Genomic DNA, 19,864 nt, shown 5'->3' with positions numbered 1-19,864 from the left:
CCTGATAACCACATAATCGTAAGAACCCTACTTCGCGCTGCCCTGCTTAAAGCTTGTACCATACGCATATATTACAAAATGTTATAGCATATTCTCACACTAATCAGGGATGATCTAATTTTATCTTTCAAAATTGAAAAATTCTTGTGTAAAACAATTTTTAGAAGTCTTTTGTTGTCATATCCTGCAGATAAGTTTTCCCATTAAGCCACCCTTCCATGATTTGTATCCATTGCGAACTCAAACCCTACCTTTCGAAGGAAGTCGAACTTGGCCCGTGGCTGCTAAGCTTTATTTTTCAAAGTATAACCATATTTAATTTAGAAAAAAAGTGTACCATTAACGAACAAAGATCTGTATGTCTCCTTACCTGCTGAGATTGATGGCATGACATCCAAACCTGAAAATAAACAAAAGTTTTATCCACAATATCTATGGATAAAGTAGCCTTGAAAAAGAAAAAGAAGAAAAGAGAAAAAAAAAATTGATTCTGAACCCAGTATTTTCACTATCCACGTAGTTGCCACTAATTTACCCAAAGCGAAATTGAATATGCCGCCATCTCTCAACCAATTAGCGTTAAGGTAAATTAGCAGTTTATGTTTTGTGTTTACCTTTGTTATTTTTAAATATTAATTTTCGGGAAATTTAGAAGACCCAATTTTTTTATGTGGGGAAGATTCGGGGTGACATACTAGAGGAGAAGGGAAGCAGTGATTGGGACAAACAGACTTTTAATTGAGGGGGTGTTTTATGAAATTTTTGTTAAACTTCGGATTCTCAGCTAAGCAAGCTCTATCAATATGTAATTTATTCTTTTATCCTATTGGCTTTTGAAAATAAAAGTTATTGTCTTTTGAACAATAGGTTAAAATCCCTTTTATTGTTCATGTAAATAGTTGGAAAGCTCAAACTTTGATATATTAATCATCTTCCAAAAATTAGCGCTAGGACATACATGAATGTTACCACAGAATACAAATTGTTCGCTTTTGTTAGTTTAATTTTCGTTGAGTTTTTGGAAAGCCAATTTTTTTTAAATATAGGAAAACCCGAGGAAATTCATAGTTAGTAAAAAAATTGAACGTAATGTATTCTGGAGTACTGCAATCGAACTGGCTCCTTAATAGATGGTGAAAAATCATATTTATGGTCAAATCCTAGTTATGCTCTCCTTAATGTTACAAGGTATTCTGTGGCTCAAGCCAGTTTACCAGCACCTCTTTCGACAAGTTTTGAGACTTAAAATTATTTTACAACATTTAAGAAAAGTATGATAATCTGAAAGGGGTCCAAAATATAATTTGTCCTTACAGAAATTTCAAACAGACAACTCTAAAGTGTAACTGTAAAATTCTTATATAAGAAAAATACCCAAAGGTTAGTTATCGAGTAAAAGTTTGCAAGCAATATGGATACTGGGGAGGATAACCCAGGTTCTAGGGCTCCCCATACGGGCGTTTTCAGTTTATATTTCGGCACATGGAAATGATGTAACTTCTAAATTTGGATATACGTAGAAAAAAAATAGTTCCTTTGTGTTCCAAAAAAGCGTTTAATTCAACTCTATATTTAAAATTTCTCCTTTCTTTAAATTTTCATTGGTAAATTTATAGCAAACAGTATTACTGGCTTTCGTATAAAGTGAATACACCACTCGATGCCCTTTTTTATGCTCTTTACAAATATAATAATTGCTTCAACCGGAAATTCAGATTTAAGCACTTTTGACCTCTTAAAAATGACCTAAATATGGGGTATAAAAAAGGCTTAAAAAATTGGTCTCAAACTTTAAAACATTGGTCTCAAACTTACCGTTTCATTATAAATCCATTTTTTTTATTGTTATATTATCCACAAGCACTGATTTTCCACGATTAAATTGGATAAATAAATTTTATCAATGTTATGGCGTTTTCTTCTTCCTTGTTGCCGAAATTTCAATTATAGCATGCGCCTTCGGTCGTTTTTTACAAAATAATAGAATATTTGAAATCGCAAATCTGTAATAGCTTAGAAACAAATTTGGGCTTTATATTTGCACATCAGGGGGGTGGGGGTAACGTAAAGCATATATTAAATACGTAAACTAACCATTGCTGTATTTAATATAGTTAAATTTATAGCGAACAGTATAGCTGGCGTTCGTAATAGCCGGCTTTCATATTTTAGACCAAAAACGCATGCTTTTATTTAAAATTTGATGTCGAGGAAGAAGAAAATGCCATAACATTGATAAAATCTATTCATCCAATTTAATCGTGGAAAATCACTGCGGTATACCTTTATACCTTTACATACATTGCTCAAAATTTGAAATTCATAAATTTCCTAAATTCTGGTAAAGATAAGACTCCAGTTACTCGCCAAAGAGGTTTCTATCAAATACCATGCGACTGTGGCAAATTCTATGTAGGGAGAACCAACCAGAATTTCGAGAAACGCCTACAACATCATAAAGATGATCACCAAAGCTCTGAATTCTAATAATATTACTTCTGTTTCTTTTGATTCTGCTTTAAGCAGCCATGTTTCCGAAAATCCTAGCCACAAAATACTTTTTGAAGAATCCGCCATTATTAGCAATCATCTAGGCATAAAGCAAGTAGTTCGAGAAGCAATAGAAATCAGACTTAAGATTAATAATAATATTTTCTTAAACAGGGATTTAGGAGAATACTCACTGAATGCTTTATACACAAATTTAATTAAAAATGAGCTTACGAAATATTTAAAAAAAAACAATAGATATTAACACAGAACCTGTCACAAATAGACCTGTAAGATCAGCAGCGAAAAAAGCTAGGCTGGCATTAAAAATCTGTTTTTAAATGATTTTCTTTCATTTCATTGAATTGCCTCGTTTCATAACAATTTGTTTTTCAGTCCTGGTTGAACTTCACTGAAATAAGGATGCTGGGACTGTTTTGAAAAACGGTTCATTTTAGTTTTATTGATTTTATCCTCTCGTAAGTTGTTTTTTCTTATTTGTATAGCCGAGGACGGCCCTTGGACATAGGGCCGAAATATTTATTCTAGTTTGTTTCCCACTGTCTTAAAAAATTGCCTATTGTTCTTCTTGTTTTTGGAACTTTCAGTATTTAGTTATTTTTATCTAAAATAAAAACGTAAGCAGGCTCAGTTTTCATTAAAGTGCTATTTTTTAGAATTCAAAAAATAATGGAAAATATCACTAGTCAGTTTATTAGAGTTAGTATTGTAGGTACATCTTGCGTAATCAGCGAAACAATTATCTTTGTTTCTTATAAGTTTCAACTTTACTCGTTACTTCCTGAAGAAAAGTAATTTTTAATTAATCTTAATTAGTTAATCCTAATGGATCTATTAATCTGATTAATCTCGATTAATTAAAAAATATTTTTTTAATTAATATTTTTAATTAGTCATGCTATAACTTTTAGCATATATTTATGTTTATCTAAAATAAAAACGTAAGCAGGCTCAGTTTGTAGGTACATCTTGCGTAATCAGTGAAACATTATATTTGTTTTTTATAAGTTTCAACTTTATTCGTTACTTCCTGAAGAAAAATATCATTTTAATTAATCTTTGCCAGTTTTATCTTCTTCTTAATTCAAATAACCTTTGCAAGAAGATCTGTGTCGAGCTTGGGTGACGAGAACTGTTTCAAATAAGAAAATCATGGCCTCTAGATAAAATAAAATGCATATTTTTCAGTAGTTTTTCAAGATTGTCACTGGTGACTGGCAAGCTTCTCTGTGAATCGTATAGCTGTTGTGCAGAGGGGGGGATTTGACTGTTAGGAGGGGGGGGAATATATGACATTATTTAGTAAAAAATTTTCAAAATCAGGTGTTTGATTCACTCGCCCATTCAACTCCCAATTCATGGTATCTGAGGATATTTTGTTTTCTATTTATAACAATATTATTCATTATGCAAGATACAAAAAAACCAACAGCTACCATAGCACCATCATAATAAAAAACCTTTTCTGAGACACTATTTCACACTAGTCAACTTCCGTTTAATGAGTTATACTGTCAATATTAATTTCTCACCTTATATAGTAAACTTCCAAGAATTTGGGTTTCTGCAATAGTCTCACTTCTAAACCTAATCTAAATAGGCAACATTAATATTTAATGTTGCTTAATATTTAATGCTGCTTCAATAATATTTAAGTTATGGAAACATTAAGTTATGAAAATAGCCTCACATTATATTTTGCGTGTTTTCCTCCACCTTTGATTGGGAATAAGAGGCCTCCTAACTCCCAAAGTCAGGATCATGGGTTAAACCAATGAACGCTTGTGTCAATCCTCCCAGTATTAAATTAACAGCAATAGTATTCAATAGTTATATAAACCTTGCTTTACGATTTGCGTGCTTTTCCACACCTTTCATAGGGTTTAAGTAGTCCACTCACTCCAAAGGTCAATGACAAGGGGAAAACCAAACCTTACCTTATACTTCGCTTGCTTCCCTATCCCTATACTATTAATAGGGAATAAGAGTCCCCCTCACTCCCAAATAAAGTATTACTCTATACACTACTTATTATTTACATATAGAATTGGTTATTGGGAAGTATTCATTTTTTTTCCAAGGGGAATTTTTCTGGTGGAGTGGGTTCGGCAGAAAAGGTCACATGGAAGGATCTTCCCATTGAAAAATTTTTCATAAGGGAAGGGAGTTTTCCACGATGGGGGCACCAAATTTCCCAGCAATGTTTTAAAAAAATATAAGAAATTAAACAAAAACAAGTTTTTCAACTCAAAGAAAGGAGCAACATTAAAACTTGTAACAAACAGAAATTATTACGTATATGAGGGGGTTCGTCCTCTCGTCAATAAATGACAAAATTTGAAGCTCTGAGCAGAGTGGGGAAAGAGAAAAACCAATAGTTTTGTTTTCCTAAGGCTTGTAACTTTCGTGGGTGTCTTCAACTTCATAAAATTACCATAAAAGCCAGTTTGTTTGATTTATAAGCCCAAATTTTAACATTATGGTTACTATTCACACCTGTCACTCCCTATTTAAAGCTCGTTATCACAACTCGTTTGATAAAGCTCCTGAAAATCGTTGACAAACAAAAGAAAATGGATTTGTTTTTGTATTTTGAAGTTTTGAATTCGATGTTTAACATGTTTTGTAATTTGAGCCCCTAAAGAATAAAACGATTGCCGTTTAGGTTTTTAATTTTTTTTTCCACATTTGTGGAGCCAATTCCTCTCCAGAGAAAAATAAAATGAAGTCAGCTATATACTGTTAGAGAAAATGAGTCCCTTGAGTCCAGCCATTAAACCTTCAGTATTTTGTTGTTTCTAGACTCAAAATTAAGTTATGCGCATGACTAATACTTTTGAATGACGGAGAACAAGGTCAACAAAACGGGAATATCGGTTTTGGCTGCGACAAATGACAAATAGTAAAGTTGCAAATTTCGCAGCAGAGTAGAAAAACTGAAACCTTGTTTCAGGTTTTTTTGACTACCTGTGTAATGCAACTTTTTGAAAGAGCTTCACCTCCTAGGTTCTTAAGATTCAGAAAAAAATTATTTCAGCATTTAAGTTTCAGTATTTGTTAATTAAACAAAACACACTCAAGAATTAAACTTAGGTTAGATCTCTGAAAACTGGTTTCATAGCCACAAAGATGTTTGATGGGTGATAGAATGCATTGGACTTGTATAGTTCCGGCTATATATTTACACATTAGGGGAGCTGGGCGCTAGGTTGTGTTAGGTTAGGGGTATCGTCCAAATACGTTGCTCCTCCCCCTCGAATCCGGAAATGTCTAACCCAAATTATATTCTTATACAAAATAAAGGCTATATAAAATTTACATTTCTTTACGACTAACCTAAATTTACTTCTTGAGTGTTTTTGTTAAATTAACAAGTACCAAATTTTCTTTTGCAGTTTTCCCCAATTGATCTAATGACATTTGTTGTTAAATGTGTGATTATTTTAGTCAACTTTCCATGTTAAAGAAATACTTCCGTGTTTTGTTTGTGACACCATTCTAACTATTTGTTCTTTTTTTGTAAGTGGTCCAGCAGTAATACAATTGGAAATTCTGGATAATTGAAATTAAACAATGGTTATATAAGCTTTTTCCTTCCCTACAACGATCTAGAAAATCAACGAACAAAGCAGCAAGATTTTAGTAGCAAATTAATTATGGAAACTTCTCCCCCAGATGTTTAGGAGGTATGTAGTGTCTATTTTTCCATTTTTAGCAGGAGTCGGAGGACATTTACAAGAGTTAAGACGAAACCCTTTACATCAGGTTTAAATGCTATTCTGTTTTCCATGTTATCCCCTTCCCTTTGAAAAAAGTGCCGAATATGGAGCCGTACCTTAAGAAAAAAAAATTTGGATGAAATTATTTGGAAATTACAGAGCTCAAGTTAAATCTGTCAATGTTTTTCAGGTGGAAATTTCTGTTACTTTTCACTTAGGCCCTTCAAAATTGGTACTTCATAACTGAATCATAAAAAATCTGATCTGTTCTTTCTGGCCTTACATCATACACGTTAACTTAGCAAAAATGGTTTACTTGGGTATACATGTGTATCTGAAAAGATTGACTACCTTAAAACATAAAGAAAATTTAGTCTATAGGCTTTAATAAAACAAGTTTTGGACCCTAAACATCACCTTTACAGATACCTAAATTTGAAGGTTAAACCTTTGCAGTGACCCCTAATAGGGGTTAGACACGCTCATAAGGGGGTTATACGACCTAGATCCCTTTCACAGTGTCGTTATTAATTTTATTGTTTAATCTTCATTTACAATTTCAGTATAAATCCTATTTTTAAGTATGAAATCTACATTTTTGAGCTGAACTTATTCAAAATTGTCATAAAAATAACTTACATTTAAAAGCATTTTTAGATTATCATACTTTTGGCAAACATGAAAAACGTTTTTACACCTATAGTTTCCATTAACTTCCATCCATCATCCCATTTACTAGATTGAGTTACAAAATATGGTTCTTAAAATCACCTATTGTAAAACTCAGTCCCAGACACAACTAAAATTTCATTTTTGATTAGCTCCTGGTGGTACTTTTTAAATTTTATTTCTCAGGAAAAGATAGCCTCCCTACCTGGTGCTACCCATATGTGCTACCTATGAAATGTTTATATTCCTAGGAACTTATCCGCAAATGTACAACATATTTCAGGAATGCGACAATTCTACACAATAGGTTTGGCCAGTTTTCAGTAGTTTATGGAATTACAGAGGGTAAGTTTAGCATCTTCCAAGAATCTGATTTGTGGGATAGACTTTACTTATTCTTTATGACAATAAAAAAAATCAAATCAAAGTAAAGAGGGGCAATGAAACTAAGAACAAACACAGAAATTAAAACAGAAATTAATTGATAAATGACGTGGGCAATCTCCTGCTCAACCTCCAGCTCTTTGCACTAAAATTTAATCACGCTATAAAAATACTTCTTAGTTTTTGGTGGGGGTGTGGAGCTCGTCCAGAATGAAGCAGACTTTGGTCTGCAGACTATGTGCCACTGAATATGAGGAAAACCCGCAAAGGGTGGCCTTGACCTCACAAGGTGGTTTGGAGCCCACCCCAGAGAAACTCAATAGTTAGGCTCCTCTACCTAATCAGTTCCCAGGCCTAGGGTCGGTTGGGATTACGACCCTCCACCTGAACCTAAGTGTAACGAATAGTGATGTTTTTGCCTCCGGTGATCGCTATTCTTTTTATTCTTCAAGACCTCACCATATCCCCGGATCGAGATTCAAATAACAGATGAACTTTATTGACCAAAGGGGTCTTTGCCTGGCCAGCTGGAATGTTCTGACCCTGAACTTCTCTGAAGCGAATTCAGTGCTTGCGCTTGAACTCAAGCGTTTTGGTGTGGCTGTAGCAGGCGTAATTGAAGCTCGCCGTATAGGAAACAACTCTGATGACAGTGGTGAGGGCTATCACCTAAAATGGTCGGATGATCAAAGAACCAAAACCAATGGAGTTACACTTTTGTTAGACTCTCGCACCAGGAGGTGCCTCCTTTCTTACGAGCAGATATCAAAGAAGATACTAACAGTGCAAATCCAGAAAATATGTGGAAAATAGACCATCATTGTCTGTTATGCCCCAACAAACAAAGCCTCAGAGGAGGTGAAAGATTGTTTTTACGCTCAACTTCTTGTATCCTAGCAAAATAACCCCCTTATGATGTTTTAACCCTTCTTGGCGACTTCAACGGCACTGTCAGAGATACAGAAGGCGTTTGGAATAATTTTCTAGGACCTGTAATACCCGAATGCTTGAGCAACAATGGGCTGAGGCTCCTTCAGCTGTACAACATGCAAGATTGTGCGGTCACCAACAAGCTTTTTCAAAGGAAAGAAGTTCACAAATATACCTGGTATAGAAATAACGGACGTATAAGGAAGATGCTAGACTACCTAATCGGGTCCCGACGCTGGCGTTCCTCTATAACTAACTGCCGAACTAATAGAAGTGTAGAATTGGGAAACACCGACCACAGGATTGTCTTCTCGAGCCTCAGACTACACTTGAAAGTCCAGGAAAGTGCTCGCCGTCCCCCAAACTAGACCTGAATAATCTCGCAAGCTCCAACATACGCTAGGTTTATTGTGTATCCATCTCAAACTGTTTTGATTGTCTTGGTCAAATTTCAGAATATCAAGAAGCCTGGCAACTATTCAAAATCGGCGTATTGCTGTCTACCGAAAGTAATATTCGTCGTCTGAAACCCAGAAAAGAGTCCTTGATATTGCAGTAAATTCTAGATGTCATTGAACAGCGTCGCAAAGCACGCCTAGTGAAGGACATGGTTCCATACAGACGTCTAAACGGCGTAAGAAATAAATTCCTCGAAAGAGACAGAAGGCTGTCCACCGAGAAAAAGGCAGCCAATCTTGAGGAGGTGGCCAGAAAGGTTGACACATGTGCTCTACATAGACACCTTCGGGATCTTACAGATAGAAAGCCATCTTTCCTAGGCTCTAGCACGGCTAATGATGGAGATATTCTCACTGATAAGAGCGCTCAATTGTCTGTCTGGAAGGATCACTTCTCTTCACTATTAAACGCGAATCGTGTTAGCCAGCCCGACCCTGGCCTTCTTGAAGCGACAGCTAACACCCCTGAGTTCCCGTGTGAGAGTGTGCAGCACCTTTTCACTCTACAGAAATCCTGAAACCTCTGAAACGGATGAAAACAACCGAACCCCTGGAATCTGTTGCGTCCCTGCTGAACTGCTTAAATATGGTGGGGCAGTGACCCTTCTCTGGGTCCTAGTACTGTTCTCCGTAGTATTTTATAAAGAATGAATTCCAAAAGACTGTCGAGTGGGCATCATTCTGCCTGTTTGGAAACGGCAACGCAGTCGTAAAATCTGCTTCAACTATCGTGGCATCACACCCCTCTCTGTGCCCAGGAAGCTCTTAACCATGACCATATTGGACTGCTGTACAACTTTTCTCAAAACCACCGAAGAATCCAACAGGATGGCTTCATACTGGGATGGTCCACCATGGAGCAATTATTCACAATGCGTCAACTGGTAGAGAATAATCGATAGTTTCAACAAAAGGCAAATGTTGCCTTTGTTGATTTCAAGGCTGCTTTCGATTTTGTCGACCAGCAATCACTCTGGCTCACACTGAAAAAAAATGGGACTACCATTGAAGTACTGCATTCTTTTCGAGCGGCTCCGTGGAGGGACTGAGAGCTGCGTGCAAGTCAATGGCAGACGCAGCTCATCTTTTGAAATCAATACTGGAGTCCGTCAAGGCTGTGCCGCTGCTCCAGAGCTCTTTAATTGTGTCATCGACTACATTATGACTCGTACTATAAACCGCCATTTTGGGTTGCAGTAAGGACATAAAGTACTTTCAGAAGTCGACTATGCCTATGACCTTGCTGTTGTCTCCGATTCACCGTCGAAGCTTACAAAAGCTCTACAGATCCTTGCTGATGAAGCCTTAAAGATAGAGCTGTCTATTAATTGGCAGAAGATACAGGTGATGTTTTCTGATCCCCGTAACTCATCGTGTCCCCTGCAAGTGCTAATGGTCGATGATAAACCAGCCGAGATTGTTGATGAATTTGCATGCATTGGCTCTATCCTCTCAAACAACGAACTATCCTCAAAGATCTAATGCACCGAATCTCCATAGCCTCAGCAGTGGTGGGAAGACTAAGTGCCCTCTGGAAGAAACCATCTATCAGCTCTAGGACCAAGATGCGCATATACAATGCTTCGGTGGGATCCGCGCTTCTTTACAGAGCCAAACCTGGCCAGCCACTCAATATGTGCTTAGAACCATAAATATGGCCCAAACAGAACATCTTTGCCGCATTGAAGGACACGCTGGCACGATTTCGTTAGCAATGAGAACCTCCTGGCGTCAATTAATCAAATATTCTTCTCAGCCCAACTCACTCAGCGAACACTACGTTGGTACGGACATCTCTTTCGCATGCCCCTCGACACTCCCGCATGAACGATTTTCCACTTTGATCCCGTGCTGCTTGGGGGGAAACGCCCAAGAGGTCGTCCCCAAACTAGATGGAAGGACAATGCAGGTGCCTTCTTAGTCATGGCAAATATCTAGGAGGTTATCCACATCCTTGCAAGAGACCGATCCAAATGGAGGTGCCAAGTAGCATCACTCTCGAAGCCGGAAGCATTTTGGCAGGAGCCTCAAGTCAAGTAAGTCATGTTTATTTGGATGTCCCTTGTGTATATACAGTCGTTCTTAAAAAATTTTGGACAAAAGTCAAACTTTAGCGTAAAGAGATCCTCAATATGATTTAAGCTCAAAACTCATACAGCATGCTTTATCATGTTATAATGTATTCTAAGTGGCTGAAAAAAGAACCTTAAGACTTGCTCCCTTCTTGACGAACACGCAACCATAGACAATCCACAGATAGAATCGAATCTAGATGGAAAAAACACTTTGAGAATAGAATAAATTCCACCATCCTTTCTGGCCTAGTTGTGTTATCCAGATTCCCATTATAACTACTGACCCAAGTCCACCTCCCCTTCACTCTGAAATTGAAGCAGCCATTAAAGATTTGAAGACTAACAAAGCTACTGGCCTTGATAGAAAACAGCCTGAACTTCTAGAAGTTCATTGTGAACCCCATGTTGATCTTTATCATAAAATCACCGCAGCTGCCGGGGAAATAGGTCAATTCCCCACACCATTGTTTGAAGCCGCGATAGTCCCTCTCCATAAGAAAGACTCTAAACTAATGTGTGACAACTACCGACTCATAAGTCTGATCAGCCATATTGCTAAAATAATGACAAAAGTCATGCAATGGCGCATCCAAGCCATATGCTCAGCAGTCATTCCAGAACACCAAGTGGGTTTAAACCAAAAAGGCAACAGTCGATAATATTTTTACAGCCCATCAGATCATGAAAAAGTATCTTGAGTGAGACCGCAGCATCTACCAGCTCTTCATAAATGTCAAACAGGCCTTTGATCTCGTTCGGCGAGGATTCTCATATGGAGAGAATTAATTCTCGAATTGTCATACACGAAGTTCAAAAGTTCATGTCATCACTAGAAAAGGCCATACGGAAAGCCTTGCAAAATCAACCGGTGTTCTAAAAGATTTTTGCTATAACAAGAACTTTTCAATCTCTTCGTAACTCCAGTCCTTTTGGAAGCCGATAGCCCATCAAGTGCCCTCATAGGAAGGGTAATTATAGATAAACTTGCCTAAACCAATTATCTACACCTAATATGTGAATCTTTTGGTGATCTCCAACCCTTGCTTGACATATTACGCACGACAACCAACCTCTTGGGGATGATCATGAATTCCTCGAAAACGATCACCAGGGATTGCCCGCGTAAACCTTATACTGAGGTAAACTCCAGCTTCCACCACAAACAAGAAAATATAGAGCGGGTCGATGAATTGGCCTACCTTGATAGCTAACTCACCTCCGACAATAACCACTTTAGTGATATTAAGAGACGTCTGGCACTTGCGAATTCCAACTATAAAAGCTTGATGCCCTGCTGTAGGAACAAGAGCCTATCAGCAACGCTTAAAGTGAGGCTGCTTAATTCGCTTATCAGCCCTTATGCCCACGAATCCTGGGCTCTAAAAACAAATAATAAGTATCTTCTTGCTGCCTTCGAAACAAAATCACTGTGACGTATTGCTGGTAGCGCATAGGATTTTCAACATCAAACATCTCCGTAATCCCAAGGTCAAGCTCACCATTTTCGACAGAATAGAACTTCAATAGCTTAGATAGCTAGGGCATACACAATTGAGCCTAGGAATTGAGCCACAATTGAGGGAACAAGAGCCTATCAGCAACGCTTAAAGTGAGGCTGCTTAATTCGCTTATCAGCCCTTATGCCCACGAATCCTGGGCTCTAAAAACAAATGATAAGTATCTTCTTGCTGCCTTCGAAACAAAATCACTGTGACGCATTGCTGGTATCGCATAGGATTTTCAACATCAAACATCTCCGTAATCCCGAGGTCAAGCTCACCATTTTTGACAGAATAGAACTGCAATAGCTTAGATAGCTAGGGCATACACAATTTATGATGACACTTGCCTCGTAAAGATAGACTTTGGTGGCCGGGCACATGGTTCCCGACCTATTGGCGCCCGCCAAAGAGATGGAAGGACAACTTGTCGTCGCTTAGCCTACCATATCTCTTCACCTCGCAGAATATAGAAGTGCATACTAGAGTTGCATCAATAGAATGGTGAAAAACGAGTTGTAATCAAAAATATTCATGGCTTCTTTACTTAATTGGCCACTCTTTACTTATGGTTTGTTACTTTAAGCTGTTTAATCCAAGGATCTCTTTAATATAAAGAACAGCTACTACTCTCTCTATCTCTCTCTCGAACACTTTTTTACGTTCAAGTTTTATTTTCGCAAAACAATGCTTCAACAATGTTGCTAATCCCAGAAACAAAGTGCCATTCAAATAATTAGCTTCCATTAATTAAAGACAAACTGTTTTTTTTATGGACATCTCTCATGGACATTATGTATGGGTATTATGGGGGTATGGGCAACGCCTGCTGTGAAGAAAGAAGACATTAAACTTTCCGTATAAATAGAGAATCACAAATATTACCTTTTAAGATGACTGAAAACAAAGCTCCTAGAAAACCCCTGAAAACAAAGCTAATAGGCATGTGAGTGTAATCTTTCATGGCATAAAGGAAAAAGGTTGTCTTTATTAAGAAGTGTACTGTCATCACACAGTACCAATGTTAAAGGTGATGTCCAAAAATATTGCCGAGCATCTAAAGGGACTCGATAGTATTTTTAATATTCGCCCCTCCCAAAAAATATTCTATATTTATCTGAAACCTCGCAAAGAGTTAGTAAAATTGGGTACAAAAAGGGCATTTTTCGAGGCTAAAGGCCCACTCCCTCCACCTGTGCATAGATCCATTTGGCCTCTTCCGTAATAGCCGTTACGCTATAATATACCATAATTCATAATTTTATAAAGCCTTAAATGATTTAACTTAGTTAAATGAAGTTTTAAGGAAAATGATAACATTGACCGTTCATTTTGTACAAACTACACGCAACTCTAGGGGAAAAAACCATACAGTGAGCCATTAATTTATCTGAAACTGGAAAGGCTACTAAACATATTTCTGATTCATTCAAATCGATTCGCTGTCTGAAAATTATCCCTTAATGGCTATTTTGGATCCATTGGGCTAAAATGGTCGTTTTACACCACAAAACGAACAAACGTCGTAAAACGTCGTTTTAACCACAAAAACGACTCGTAGCCTTTTTTAGATGTGGATTTAAAATAAATCATTAATCCTTGATCTATTTAGCGTACACTTTGTAAAGAAAATATTTTTTTTTTATTGGTTTGGTTACTTTTAGCAAGGGTTCCTGACGGTACTGAAGATCTCCCCCTTTTTTTAGATTTTCAGTTACTAATAGCTCGATTCGGTCCAATATTTAGGGTTCGTTACCAACTGTTTCATGTAAATTTACAGATGACTTTGTATTATCGATAGAAGGGCTTTTGAATTTCCCTTAAAAAACAGCGCTTGGTGAGTATTTTTCTTTTCTCCAGATTATATAAAGCAATTTTCTAAGAGGCTCATTAAAAATTTTCGTTAGTTCCACACTTCTTAAAATAGATCAAGAAAGCAATTAAACTTACCCTACTTATGAAACTTGTGCATTAATCTTTCAAATGAATCTTGCTACCTTTCTAAAGATCTTCCAAAAATTTTTAATTTAAACTGAATTTGATACTTTGAAAGCATCATTCAATGAGTTTTTTTTTTACTGAATTTTTTTTTACTGAATGTTTCTATTTAACAAATATACAGAAACTGATATAAATCATATTCTAACAGATGAAGCGTGATGCCCTCTTCTGAGTATGGAAGCAATATTTATGCTTTATTATTTTTATTCTTCAATTGAAAAGCTTTGACAGCTTTCATTAACTTTAACTGAGTCTTATCTTTTACTGCGCTCTAACCCAGAATTTAGTCAGAGGGTAGGTTGAAAAAGATCTATACGAAAACTGTCAACATTAAGGCGGGTGGGCGAAAATTGTTTTCCTCAAGTGTCACTCAAGGGTATGACTTCATATCCAAGTAAAATCTTGGAGGTCTCATAGAATTTCAGAAATGCTTACTTTCGACATATTGAGATTGACTAGCACTTGATGATGCCGTTAAAGTTTCAGCTTGATTCGATAGACCATTCCAAAAATATTGCTGATACGCTATTTTGACAATCCGTTTGCACATGGCATGTTCTGATTTAGTTCAAATTTAACCTCAAAAATTCCTCAGTGTTTCTGTTCAATATCCATGGACTTAAAATGAGTAGCACCAGTCTCGTGTAACATAAATGATAAATTTTGTACCTGTGTAACAAACTTTCCTCAAAACGTAAACCACTTTAAATTATTTAATTTCAGATAAGAAATCTATAAGGACACCTATCCCATGGGATTATCTCCATATCCCGCCTTAAATAGACCCCCCTTTAAATGTAATTCTGGAGTTATCATTAAGTCTAATGATTTTTTTTTTTTCTTAATCAAGCTTGTTTGCTTTGTTTTATATCTCTTCACCAGCTTCACTCAACACGATTAGCAGCCTAACCATAGAAGTCTCGCAAATGAAACCTGAAATGCTGTCTTTCTATTCGAATTTCTCTTAACTTCCCATTTTCATTTATATAGCATTTCGTAATGTCCTTGGTCCCAATCTGTTCCCAGAAATTATTATTTGCTCCCAGTTCTTTTCCATCTATTTTATTGAAATCTGTTTCCCTTGCGTAAAATTTTTTAGCAAATTATCAGTTAGATATTCGAGGACACCCTTTATTTTTCGGTAATATCATGCAATTCATATTTGACTTTTCTTAGCACCCAAATTAGCAATAGAGTTTACAGACTTTTGATGTTTAACGTTACCGAAAATAGTGAGCTGCTGCCTTGGCTTTAGACCCACAGCGGCCCGACCCAGGTACTAAAAAACCACTTCTAATTTTATCCATTATTGAGGCTGCTTGCGGTAGCACAAGCTGAAACCCTCAAAACTATTAAATACAACTAAAATTAAATTAATAAAAGCCTTCTCCAAAAGAAAGAAAAGAACAGCATTTCTTTTCACTGAAAAACGAGGGAAAAAATATACAATAAATAAGAACAACCTATGTTAAATATGTTAAAGAAAGTATGTATTAACGTTTGTGATCCCTCTGTGAGTTTGTGGTATGTTATTCCTTGGTAGTCCTGAATTATAATATACAGTTAATCCTGCAGTCGTACCATAATATACAGAAGTATTATTCATTAGTCCCACAGTTTAATGTTTTAACTTCAGACCAGCATTGCCAACGTGATATAATTTTACCTTGTTTTGGCACAACTTAGAGGTCCAGGTACATGCAGTACATTTGAAAATTGGTTGGTACAGTATCGATTTTCCGTTGCATTTTGGTTTTACTTGCTCCTTTTTACTCTGATATCTTTTCAAGTTTTTGCTCATCGAAAATTTTCTTCTTATTATGGCAAATTTTTAACCTGCTGTTCAGACGTTACAAATTAATCTCTTGCGGTACGGTTTTAGTCGGAAAACTGACACATTATATTTTGAAGTTTTGACAACTCGGCTTCCAATGACAATTGTACCTTTATTCTTTAGCTAAGATTCAGCCTTATTCCTCTTCCAAAGTACAATTTCGAAGTTTGTTCTGAATCTTTTCTTAGATTAAAGAATGTGCTGAATATATGTTGGAAAGTCAAGGATAAAGGAAAATTTTCATATTTTTGAATTGAGTTGATATCATTTTTTGAAGAAAGTAACATCATATTTCTCTCTCGGTGGGTTGACATGTCTGAAATCGATAATCCAAAAATGGATGTATTTATAAAAATATAGTATAAATATATGTAAGTGTTAAGTAGAAGTATATAAATATGATAAAGACATAATGCAATTAAAAGGATTAATGGTAAAGGCTCTAATGCCTTTTTGTGACCAAAAGATTGGAGGGCAACTAGGCCATCTCCCACACTCATTTGTTTCCCAAAATCGCCGAATCAAAAATTTAAGATAGCCATTTTGTTCACCATAGTCGAAAAACCTCAATCCCTACCAATTACCTCAATTCCCTACCTCAATTCCTCCAAGACAACTAAATCCCTACAGTCTCTGGGGGGTGGGCCGCAAGTTACAAACTTTGACCATTGTTTACATATAGTAGTAGTTATAGGTAAGTGTACAGACCTTTTCAGGGGGACTTTTTTGTGTTGAGGGGGAGGGGATTACGAGTGAACATCTTTCCATGGAGAAATTTATAATGATGGAAAAGTTTCAAACAGTTAATGGTAACGAACTGTAGTAAGGAGCGACGCGGCTCAATAGTAAACGAAACTCTAAAAACCGAAATTTTTATGCTAAAAGATACATCAAAAGAATCGGATTTTCATGCTAATTTTGAATATATAAGTTTCATCAAATTTAGTCTTTGTAATCAAAAGTTACGAGCCAGAGAATATTTGCCTTATTTTGGAAAATAGGGGAAAACACCCTTAAAAGTAATAGAATCCTAACGAAAATCACACCATCGCATTCAGCGTATCAGAGAACCCATTAAGAAATTTCAAGCTCCTATCTACAAAAATATGGAATTTCGTATTATTTGCCAGAAGACAGATCACGGGTGCGTGTTTATTTGTTTTTTTTGTTTTTTTTTGTTTTCCCCAGGGGTCATCGTATTGACCAACTGGTCCTAGAATGTCGCAAGAGGGCTCAACGGAAATGAAAAGTTCTAGTTCCCTTTTTAAGTGACCAAAAAAATTGGAGGGCACCTAGGCCCCCTCCCACGCTCATTTTTTCACAAAGTCAACGGATCAAAATTTTGAGATAGCCATTTTGTTCCGCATAGTCGAAAACATTAATAACTGTGTCTTTGGGGATGACTTACCCCCCCCCCCCACAGTCCCTGGGGGAGGGGCTGCAAATTACAAACTTTGACCAATGTTTACATACAGTAATGGTTATTAGGAAGTGTACCGACGATTTCAGGGGGGGGTTTTTGGTTTGGGTGTGGGGTCCAGGGGAGGGGGCTATATGGGAGGATCTTTCCTTGGAGGAATATTTCATGGGGGAAGAGAAATTCAATGAAAAGGGCGCAGGATTTTCTAGCATTACTATAAAAAAAAACAATGAAAAAATAAACATGGAAAAGTTTTTCAATTGAAAGTAAGGAGTAACATTAAAACTTAAAACGAACAGATACTATTACGAATATGAGGGGTTCTAAAAATACTTTAGCATAAAGAACGAGGTATTTAGGAGGAGATAAATACTTTGCTCTTTATGCTAAATTATTTTTAGTAATTTCAACTACTTATTCTATGGCCTTTCTGATTCAGGGGTCATTCCTAAAGAATTGGGACAAAACTTAAGATTTTGTGTGAAGAGCGAGGTATTAACAAGGGGACAAACCCCCTCATATATATATATATATAATCAAAAATATAATAATATAAAAGTTTGTTACGTAAGTTAATTCTTATGTTACGTATATTTTTTACTAATAAAAACGTTCGTTAAAAATTAAAAGTTCTAGTTGCCTTTTTAAGTAGCCGAAAAATTGGAGGGCAACTATGCCTCCTTCCCCACCTCTTATTTCTCAAAATCGTCTGATCAAAACTAAGAGAAAGCCATTTAGCCAAAAAAAAGAATTAATATGCAAATTTCATTCTAATAGTTTTTGTGCGGAGAGCCAAATAAAACATGAATTAATTCAAAAACGTTCAGAAATTAAATAAAAAAAACTAGTTTTTTTAACTGAAAGTAAGGAGCGACATTGAAACTTAAAACGAACAGAAATTACTCCGTATATAAAATGAGTTGTCCCCTCCGCAATCCCTCGCTCTTTACGCTAAAGTTTGACTCTTTGCAACAATTCTGATATTTAAAACAATTAAAAACTTTAGCGTAAAGAGCGAGGGATTGCGGGGGGACAACTCATTTTATATACGGAGTAATTTCTGTTCGTTTTAAGTTTCAATGTCGCTCCTTACTTTCAGTTAAAAAAACTAGTTTTTTTTATATTTAATCCATGAAGGGACCACAGGATTTTCTAGCATTATTTAAAAAAAAACAATGAGAAAATAAATTAAAAAGAAGTTTTTTCAGCTGGAAGTAAGGAGCAGCATTAAAACCTGAAACGAATAGAAATTATTTCGTATATAAAAGGTTCATCTCCTCCACAATATCTCGCTATATAAATATGATTATCATATATAAATACGATAAAAACATAAATGAAACATGTGATACAGAAGAAGAAAAAACATAAATATAACAAAAAATCGTAAAAATAAACATATAATTAAAACAATAAAAATAAATATCTTTTTCTACCTGGATAATATACAGAGTTTTCGCGTATTTGGTATTCAGTTCCTGGAATTCCAAGTCTGCATTCAAAAACAGTATCTGGCTCTAAATCTTCGTCATTGTAAATATTGTATAAATGCATGTCATATGAGTATCTAAGTTCTCGTATATGTCTTGCTCCATCAGGTATTTCTGCCCTTGAAAGAAAGTGAATATTCATCACAAAAAACTTTGTGGTTAGTGAGGAAACATATATAGTCGCTTCCAGAACGAAGAATGCATCTTAAGACAGTAAAACAGAACACTTTTTGACCTAGTTACCTAAATTTCCTAAATAACATAGTAGAAAATAAATTTCCTATTATCATGTACATTTTTGCTATTTAAATGCATTTGAGTGTGACGTTATTCACATGAAAAGTTTTTTTTTCAAACTTAAGGCTTTGAAGTATAGTTATCCAAGGGTGCAAGTCCTGTCCTTGACTCAGCAGAATATTGCCGTGCTCTACAGATGGGGCTTACGCCCCACGTTGGGAATCACGGGTCTAATAGATTAGAGTATAGACGGCTTTTGCCCGATAGAATACACAACGTCATGCTAAAATATTTCTCACTATCCACCCTAAAACTATATAGTAAAGAAAAAAATATTCCAAAAAATGGCTATATCAAATTTGTGTCCAATACTTTGGGGGTGTGTAGAGGTGCTTTGAGAAAAAAGAGCACGAGAGGGGTCTGACCACCCTTCAATGATTTCAATCCCTTTAAAAGGGCACTAGATATCTTTTTTATTGGCCGTCCCCCTTGCGATTAAGAAATTCCCTCCCGAGTTTCTACGTCTACTCTTGTAGACGTAGACGTTGTAGACGTTTGTTTCTTACTTGTGCTTTTACTTTTTTTTCTTAGAGCTAAAAGTTATTTTTAAAAGAATGGCTATGTTTTAATCGATTAT

General features: G+C 36.1%; 1 protein-coding gene across 2 annotated transcripts in view; it reads right to left on the bottom strand.

Moving 5' to 3' along the window:
• Positions 1-370: 370 nt before the first annotated feature.
• LOC136025323 (uncharacterized) overlaps positions 371-19,864 on the bottom strand; it is a gene marked incomplete at its 3' end in the record, with an annotated part of 112,309 nt that continues 92,815 nt past the window's right edge. For both annotated transcript variants that reach the window (XM_065701234.1, XM_065701235.1), the window contains 2 exon segments: positions 371-400; positions 18,937-19,109. In XM_065701234.1, coding sequence (XP_065557306.1) covers positions 371-400; positions 18,937-19,109 — 203 coding nt within the window.

The sequence above is a fragment of the Artemia franciscana genome, chromosome 3, assembly GCF_032884065.1.
Source record: "Artemia franciscana chromosome 3, ASM3288406v1, whole genome shotgun sequence".
In the NCBI taxonomy this organism is placed as follows: Eukaryota; Metazoa; Arthropoda; class Branchiopoda; order Anostraca; family Artemiidae; genus Artemia; species Artemia franciscana.
Note: the sequence above shows the minus strand (reverse complement) of the source record. Positions and strands in the feature narration are given on the sequence as shown.